The sequence below is a fragment of the Myotis davidii genome, unplaced genomic scaffold (assembly GCF_000327345.1).
Source record: "Myotis davidii unplaced genomic scaffold, ASM32734v1 scaffold534, whole genome shotgun sequence".
In the NCBI taxonomy this organism is placed as follows: Eukaryota; Metazoa; Chordata; class Mammalia; order Chiroptera; family Vespertilionidae; genus Myotis; species Myotis davidii.
In genome coordinates, this window is record NW_006286678.1 from 5,210,372 (window position 1) to 5,220,024 (window position 9,653).

The 9,653-nt window shown below is 38.0% G+C and overlaps 1 protein-coding gene across 1 annotated transcript in view; it reads right to left on the reverse strand.

Moving 5' to 3' along the window:
- RECK (reversion inducing cysteine rich protein with kazal motifs) overlaps positions 1 to 9,653 on the reverse strand; it is a 64,082-nt gene that overhangs the window by 45,354 nt on the left and 9,075 nt on the right. Inside the window, exons 3-6 of the mRNA XM_006758615.2 lie at positions 8,255 to 8,329; positions 7,299 to 7,335; positions 3,145 to 3,230; positions 1,385 to 1,432 (exon numbers count right to left, since the gene is read on the reverse strand). Of these exons, the coding sequence (XP_006758678.1) occupies positions 1,385 to 1,432; positions 3,145 to 3,230; positions 7,299 to 7,335; positions 8,255 to 8,329 (246 nt within the window). The remainder of the gene's footprint in view (positions 1 to 1,384; positions 1,433 to 3,144; positions 3,231 to 7,298; positions 7,336 to 8,254; positions 8,330 to 9,653) is intronic.

The following is a 9,653-nucleotide window of genomic DNA, read 5'->3' on the forward strand; positions in this document are numbered from 1 at the left end:
CTCCAGAGGAACAGAGGTAAGTTAGCAAATAGTACAAAGAGACAAAAGATAAATAAGATTCTCCAATTTAAAAATATTAATCAAGAGGCAGAATTATAAGCTTTGAGAAAAGCAAAAAAGCAAATCAGAACTATAAATCTAAAAGAGTTAAGAAAGTTGTCCTGTCTTTCTTCTCCAAGAGCACACAGACTATTAAAAACAATAGAACCCTGGCCAGATGGCTCAGTTGGTTAGAGCATCATCCCATATGCTTTGAGGCTTTGGATTTGACTCCTGCTAAGGGTACATACCTAGGTTGCAGGTTCAAACCCTGGTAGGGGCTTGCACAGGAGGCAACTGACTGATGTTTCTCTTCCCCCTCCCCACCTTTCTCTCTCTAAAATCAATGAACATATCCTTGGGAGAGGATGAAAAAAAAAAAGCAGTAAGAATTCCAATGTTTATATATAAAAACTAGAGGCCCGATGCATGAAATTCATGCAAGAGTAGGCCTTCCTTCCCCCACAGCTGCTGACACCAGCTTCCCTCTGGCACCTGGGACCCGGGCTTCCCTCCGGACACTGGCAGGCAATCAGGACACGGGCTTCCCTCGCAGCCCTGCTTCGTCCGGAAGGATGTCCGGTCTAATTAGCATATTATGCTTTTATTATTATAGACGATGAATGAATTATATGCACTTAAGTATCCTTAATTACATGGTCTTATACTATGAAAAAACAATAATGCTGTCACATTTAACCATGAAATTCTAGAAACAAAACAAAGCAGTCTCAATAAGGAACCTTTTCACATCAGGGACACTTTCTGTACATATTTGCATGATATGAAACACCTTACCTACTTCTGCCCTAATAACTCTCCCCTCTCTATATCACAGTGCTTGAAATACCACCATTGGGAGACAGAGTCCTTCAGATTTAATACAGCCTTTGTAAGTTAGTACTTTCAGCTCACCCCACCCCACCCAAATGCAAGATCCTAGGAAAAATTGAAGCTATTTACAATAGCAATATGGGTTTGTTTCTTTTCTTTTCTTTTTTTGGGGTCAAGGGATAGGAAAAGGGGAAAAGAGAATATGGATCCTAAGAAAAATTATTTTACAACTTTGGATACAACCAATTGCTTTGTTAAGAAAACATTATAGGTTAAATCCTCTGTATATATGATTTAGGCATTTATTTAAAATTAATGCTTAATTTCAACAAAAGTCAACTAAAGTCTTAAGATTTCTAAACAAGACAAATGATATTTTTGTCAAGGCTATATTTTCTGAAAAGTAAAAGGCAATTTATGTAAGAATGAATTCATTTTAAAATTTAAGTGATTCTATCAATTTTTATAATATCTGAATAGTCTATCCAAATTTGTTAAATACTATACATACCTCATATTCTTTTCTGCAAACTTTGGAAATATCATTTTTTGAAGATGCCTAAATGAGACAACAAATTTCTCCATTAATTTTATTATACATTGCTATTCAGCACAGAATAAAAAAGAACAGGAAAACCTTATGCTCAAATATTTTAAAATTCCTTATGTACAACAAACACATTTCATGCAATTTCTCTTAAACAAACATCAGCCCCAGAACCTATTGGATATGCTAGAACTCACTCTAACCTTTTATGGCTTTAATCTCACATAATGACATAGTCTTTTTGTTATTTCAGAAACTAGATAACTCTGAAGGAAATGTAAATCAGAAGACTTTTTTATTTGTTTAGCTGAATTCCACTCTGCAGCAAATTTTCTTGTGAAGCTCTGCCAGGATATTTATATTTTGCTTCTTCTTTAACCCTTCATATTATAAGTTCTCATACTAACTTTTTCTCAGAAAAGATCCATATATAACAAAAAGGGCAACTAAAGAGGGAAAGGCTATCCCTAGAAATTAACAAGTTATTTTTATGTAATTCTCTTAACAAGTTAATAGAGATATTTTCTCTTCTACAGATGAAGAAACTGGTGTTCAGAGAAATATTAAGTTTTTACATAGAAAGTATGTATTTCTATATAAAACAAGCCATAACAAATCTGCTGAGGGGTGGTTATTCTTCCACATGATATCAGTCCCTATTTAGAGATGTTTTAGAGCCATGGCCTCTAGTCCCTTGTTCTATTTCCTCTATTCTATCACCTAAGCTCATGTAATTTTGAATAGGCCAGCTGAAGAGGATGGGGACTAGATCCATTATAGTTCCAATCTTCTGCAACTCAGCTTCATCCCAATGCCTGGAGGAGAGCAGCAGATAGCTATGCTGTATACTGCCCAAAGGATGTTGCAGTGGTATATATAAAAGAGAAGGTGACACTATGTCTCACATACCCCTGTCCAGAGGACAGTAATTAGAAGAAGAAAATCAAAGAGGCTTTTCCAGCTGTGGTTTCAGGTTCACCTAAACTTCCCAATTAAGTCTACTCCCACCACTTGGAGTATGAGGAACCAGACTAGTTTTCTGACAACTCTCTGAGGAGCCACATGAAAATGAACGTAATGAGGAGTAACTCTGGGGCCTAACCTGAACTGGACTAGAGATATATCAAATAAAACAGAAGTCATAATTCACTGTAGGAGTCATGCTCACCTTAGGAGCCGAGAAGGGATATAAGAACATACTCAGGGAAAACCCAGGATGAAAGACAGAAGGGAAAATGAAAGCAAAATAAGCCAACTGTATCAACTGCTCTTACTTAGGCATAGCCCAAATTCACATGACCATTTGGAGTCATTCAGCACTGACTAAGCATGACCACAGGCAAAGTACAAAAGGCCTCAATTCCTACAATATTCATTATTTTTCTTTAATAATTTTTATTTTTTAATTACAGTTGACATGCAATAGTATATTAGTTTCAAGTATATAACACAGTGATTAGACATTTATATAACTTGTGAATATTCTTTCTTTGTGTGGCAGAGAGGTTGAGAAAGAATAAGAGAGGGCTCGGGGTCTTATATGCAGCAGCAAAACTGAAAAAGCAGCAAGTCTAAAAGGAAGTGGTCTCTGCAAGAAATAATAAATTTTCAGCTTTATAGGTCACCTCTCCAAAGGTATGAGGTGGCCAAGGTTCAAGGCATATGCACAACTAAAACCCAAAGTGCACTTCATGCTTTTCAAGAGCCTGATTGTTCAGTATTACCTGCTTGCAAGCCTGTCGACACTCCAAGGTAATAGCCAGTTCACAGCAGCCTAAGCCAACCCAGCCATCAGATTTCTTAAACACACCTTAAAAACAAAATATTCAAATGTTTTGGTCATAAACAGTGACAAATACAAATAGCATGTCAAATTGGTTTGTGGATACCACTAAGAATCAAAGTGTTTACAGAAAAACTAGCTCAGACAAAAGGGCCTCAAAATTAGTAAGCCTCTCCCCTCAGCCTTATTCCCATGCTATCAGTCTCCTGAGGTACCTCACAGCGTAATTATCAGGTCCTTTGTTTTTTTCTCTCATCTCCCTGCCCACCCTAAACCCTCTAGGTCAGTGGTTCTCAACCTTCCTAATGCCGTGACTCTTTAATACAGTTCCTCATGTTGTGGTGACCCCCAATTTCATTGTTACAAATTGAACATAATTAAGGCATAGTGATTAATCACAAAAACAGTATGTAATTATATATGTGTTTTCCGATGGTCTTAGGCGACCCCTGTGAAAGGGTCGTTTGACCCCCAAATGGGGTCGCGACCCACAGGTTGAGAACCGCTGCTCTAGGTCATTCTCATTCTTGGGTAGGTAGCATCTTTAGAGGACATACAGGTTCAGGAAAGCAAGGAGAGGCCTTCCTCACCTTTAGACTGTGAAGCAGAGGCAAAGATTCCAATTTAACTTAACAAAGAGGTACTGAATTCAAACATATTAAATACCTACAGTAGTGTGAAGCCCATGACACCATTTAAAATCAGTACTTAGTAAACAGACAGGAACATCTCCTATGAGCCAGGACTAATTTTGATGGGCAAAATAACTCTTCTGGTTCAGTTTATGTACAGCAGCTAATTCTCTAACCAAATCACTGATAACAAGATATATCATAATATCACTTTTATAAAATTATAAAAAATAATGGACTGTATTTTTAGAGCCCTTTTTGTAATCAAATGTCAATGAATGACTCATAGAATTAGGAGATATAATAATCATGAAGAGGAAAAAGATTTATGCTTGTAGGGATGCTGCAAACTCCTTATATCTTTTAAAAAATGTTTTATGGCCCTGCTGGTGTTGCTCAGTGGTTGAACATCAGCCCATGAACCAGGACAAGAGGTCACAGTTTGATTCCCAGTCAGGGTATATGCTCGGGTTGCGGGTTGGATCTGGGGGCGTGCAGGAGGCAGGCAATAGATGATTCTCTCTCATCATTGATGTTTCTCTCTCTATATACCTCTCCCTTCCTCTTTCTAAAAATGAATAAAATGGTATTTTAAAAAATGGTTTATGTTGCTTCCATGTAATACATGGGTCTTCAAACCTACATGTACAATAAATTAGATTATTATTTACATCTGAAAAAAATGTCAGGGATTCAAAAGCTATAAGTAGCATAGTTCTCCAAATCAAAGTAGGACTTAACACAACAAACAGAAGCATTCTGCTAAAAAACAAAACAAACAAAAGCAAAAAAGTGGCCCACAGATAAAGCTCTAAAAATATAGGGTGGGGCAAAAAAAGGTTTGTAGTTGTGAGGAAGCAAAATACAGCTTATTGTTGTATTATTTATTGTAGTATTTTTCCATACAAACAACTATAAACCTACTTTTGCCCAACCCTGTATAATATAAACCATCCCAATTGTTACAATTGGCTAAAAATACTGAATATCATAAGCCTCTATATCCCTACATGTTTTAAGAGTAAAAAGGGCAACAGACTCTTTTCTAGCCCCATTGCCTAGTTTCCTTTAAATCTTTGCTATTGAGAATCACTTACATTTTAGATATAATTTTGAATGGAATCACTGTAGGTCATAAATTCTGTGAACTTTTATACCATCATGCCATATATTGCTGTTTCCACATACCCAGTGGCCTCTTAGAAAATATTAAATTATTTGACAAGCATTTATATTTGCTGAGCCTCTACTATGTACAAGACACTCTATTAGATATTCTGTGGACTATGAAATAGATAAAATATCTGATTTATTCCATTATAGAAATCAGTTTGGTAAAAATAATGTGCATGTATATGTATATGCATATGTATCTATAATAATAAAAGGGTAATATGCTAATTAGACCGGGTTGCTGGTTGTCTGGTCCTCCTTCAGGACAAAGCCACAGTGGCGGGGGCTGAGGCAGAGGTGGCTAGGGGCAATCAGGCTGGCAGAGGAGGAGTTAGGGGTGATCAGGCTGGCAGGGGAGGGCAGTTAGGGGCGATCAGGCCAGCAGGGGAGGGCAGTTAGGGGCAATCAGGCTGGCAGGGAAAGGCAGTTAGGAGTGATCAGCAGGCAGGCAGAGGGGTAAGGGGCAATCAGGCAGAGGCAGTTAGAGGCGATCAGGCAGGCAGGCGAGCGGTTAGGAGCCAGCAGCCCTGGATTGTGAGAGGATGTCCAACAGCCCACAGGGACCAGGCCTAAACCGGCAGTCAGACATTCCCTGAGGGGTCCCGCATTGGAGAGGGTGCAGGCCGGGCTGAGGGAACCCTCCCCCACTTGCACGAATTTCATGCACTGGGCCTCTAGTATATAAATAAAATTCCAGGACATTAGAGGGATAATTAGGAAGACAGGTAAGAATGTGGGCAATGCAAGAAAGACAAATGTTTGAAATGCAAATTTCACACTGTATGACAGCCTTTAAAGTTCAGAGATATGTAAGGTTTATTCCCGTTTTTCAAGACACTGGCTTTAACTAAGACTGGAAAGTAAGCTTTACCAGTAATCCTAGGAGACCATGAATGCAAGGCTAGGGAGTTTGGCTTTTATTTCAACAGAAATGGATACCCTTGAGGGATTTTTTTTTTGAAAGGCTGGGGAGGACAGCTGTGATATGTTGAAATACTGGTACCAGTTACAAGTTTATTACAATATTCTATCCCAAGAATGTAATAAGAAAGGCTTGCCCGGCCGATGTGGCTCAATGGTTGAGCTTCAATCTATGAACCAGGAGATCCCTGGTTTAATTCCCTGTCAGGGTATGTGCCCAGTTGTGGACTCGATCCCAGTGTGGAGCCTGCAAGAGGCAAGCCAATCAATGATTCTTTCTCATCATCAATGTTTCTATCTCTCTCTCTCTCCTTCTCCCCATCCTCTCTGAAATGAATAAAGATATATTTTATATATATAAAAAAGGCTTGAACGAGGAGTAGTGAAGACAGATGCAAGATTTTATAAGCAGAGAGTCAAAGGAGTTAGAAAGAAAAAGCAGCCAAAGATAACTTGATCTCCAATAGTATCATTCACAAGAGAGACAATCATAAAATGAGTTTGGTTTTGGATTTGCACTTCAGATACCACTTAGATGCAGTGATCCAGGTAGAGATGTCTAGAAGTCACAAACAATTGACTAGGGCCCTAACCGGTTTGGCTCCGTGGATAGAGCGTCAGCCTGCGGACTCAAGGGTCCCAGGTTCGATTCCGGTCAAGGGCATGTACCTTGGTTGTGGGCACATCCCCAGCAGGGGGTGTGCAGGAGGCAGCTGATTGATGTTTCTCTCTATTGATGTTTCTAACTCTCTATCCCTCTCCCTTCCTCTCTGTAAAAAAAATCAATAAAATATATTTAAAAACCAAAAAAAACCCCAATTGACTAGGATTTGAAAGTTACCTTCCCAGAGCTGATTAGTTAGCAGAGTGAGTGTGGAGAAAGAATGGAAGAGGATTGTACTCAGGAATAACCACAGTTCTGGGGCAGTGGTTGGCAGTGGGAAGTGGGGGGATGTTAAGAGGAAAAAGGTAAGAAAGGGCAAAGTACAGCCACAAGGAGGTAAGTGGTCAATATCATCAAATGTCACAGAGAAATCAAAGAGAGTAAGTACTGAGAAAAAGCTGTAAGATTTACAAACTAAGATCCTGGTGAAGTGGAGACAAAAATATAGTTAACACATTAAGCGCCCTGTCAGTCACTAGTGACTGACATACTTTCCGTCCAGAAGACAAAACAGGCTGGGCACTTAACATGTTAAGTATTGAGTAAATGAGGATAAAGCATACATTTGAAAATTTGAGTGCCTATGGAAAAGAGAGGATAGAAACTCAAGGGCATACATTAAGTTATAGGGCTATGACACAGATTTTACAATCACAGCAAGTTTTGAAAAATAAAAGTGCTAAATGTTACACTTCTATTACTTACCTGGCAAAGATGAATTCATACAACTCCAAATTTCAACCTAAAATTGTAATCACCAAAAGGCTTTTATGTAGATAACCAGTTCCTAAATACAAAACTTAATTTCTACAGAAATTATGTACAGTTGTTTTGATTAGATTTGTGTCTATAACAGTCAATGTTCTAGTACTATATGAGTATCAACCAGCTATATTTATGGGGGGAAAATCAAACACATGCAAAATATTGCTTGTTCTTTTCCCATATTCCCATCTAAGAGCACTGAAGATTAGTCTGGTTACTCGAGCTGCTTACTGGAATCGCTGTTTCTAAGTACAAAGACAAAAGTATAGAGTAACTAAAGGAAAATGAATCACTCAGAATTGTGTGATCTCCATCTCCCCACCTCACATAACCCAAGCTGCTGTATCGTATCTAAAGAGACTCACTCATAGCAAGCTCAGATTTTTTTAGCTTGGTTTATGAGCAACTCAAACACTGAGGATGATGACCCAAACATTAGAGACATTTTAAGTTACATGATTCAGACAGGCAAGCAATACATCTACTGTATACCAGAAAATGGGAAGACAGGAATAATGAAAAATCATACATTTTCCCTTATCACAAATACAACTTTTCAAAGTCAAAGTAAATATAAAATTTGGTTAATATAGTTTTCATAAAATTGTCAAAATATAGTAAGTACAATTCCAAATTCCAGATAAACTATTATAATGAAATTTAAAGACTACATTTGTATTTAATATTACTTTTTCCTATGTCAGAGAACAATACAAATGAAAGATATTTTATCTAGCAATTTATGTGAAGATCTTTTTAAAGTACCTAGATAAATCTAACATTTTACTTTGACCACAAACCTCCTTCACATTGAAAATTTTGCTAAATCTAAAGGGAACTCCTTAGATGACTTCATTTAGACAAAACCTTCCATAGTTAAGTTAAACAAGACCTACCATTGTTTCGGGGCAATAATCTGGGGCTCGCTGCAACAGATGTTTTAGTCGAGATTCACTTTTTGAGGAGAATATCTATTTGACAAAAGAAAAAAGTTTTTGTGGCATTTTTTCATAAGAAATAAAAAGAGGTAAAATGTATTATCTTCTGAATTTATCAGTTGTCTAGAATATCTTCCTCTTATAAATGGAAAACCTTTGAAAGGATCTACATTAAAATGACATTTTTAAAAAGGTTGGTTAATTTGGCAAATAATCAAGAAAATGCAAATATAGCAAGTCTAGACCCTATTTCCTAATGACCAAAAATAGAGAAATTCAGGCTACCAAACTGTAGCCTGGGAGAAAAAAAAAAAAGAGAGAGCGAGAAGAAAAGAACCTGAGTAAATTTATCTTAAACTGTTCTACAAAACTGCTTAAGTCAACGAACCACAATAAAAAATACACTACGTTATACCTTGATATTGGTGAAGAATTTGTGAATAGCATTATGGCATAAACTTCTCTGCAAAGTGCCATAAAATAGAAACAAAACTGTTTTTTAATATAGATGCTGAGGAGCTGACAGTTCACTCACAAGGCTACCTGGCTCACTTCCAAACAGAACTTTAGTTAATGAAATTAACTATTTGATGTCTAAGTAGATTATAAATCTTCATGTATATCAGACAGACCTTCATGGTTAGTTAAAGCTATAAAATCCATAAATGCTAAGGACAGTGAAAAAAGATTTATCTACAGTTAGTTTTAGTAGCCTTTTCCTTCCAAACTACCAACAATCTATCTATCATCCATCTATCTATCTATCTATCTATCTATCTATCTATCTATCTATCTAACTATCTATCATCTATCTATCTAGCCTGACTCTTCAGGTGTCAGGCCAGGGTGAGGGGGGTCGGGAGGAGTCAAGTGGCAGGTCGCAGAGCCCAAATGACATTTATGTGCAAACTGGGAACATATTCATCTGTATGCTTTCCTGTTTTTCTGGCTACTTTAGACCGCGTACCTGGTGCCCACAAAGCAACACTCGGCTTCTCCCAAGTGGGACACAGGTCCTGCTACCACCCCGAGCAACAGCCCATCAAATTGCAGCTGATGCTGCCGAGATCCCATGGTGCAAAATGGGGCCCACAGCCGAGCCCAGCCGGGAAACAGTGGCTGTGGGCCGGGTAATGATGTCACATAGCAACACCTGGCTTCCTCTCCCTAGCAACTAGCCTCCTTGGAGTTTCTTCAGCCCAGGAACCTGACTTGCTTTATAGCCAGGTGCAAACATTTTACAGTTTAACCAAATGTTTGTGAAGCATTTTCATGTGCCTCATCTCATTTGATCCTCACAGAAGTCCTGGAGTAGGTAGATAGGAGGGAGACTCAGTAGAATCCTATTTTCTTTTCC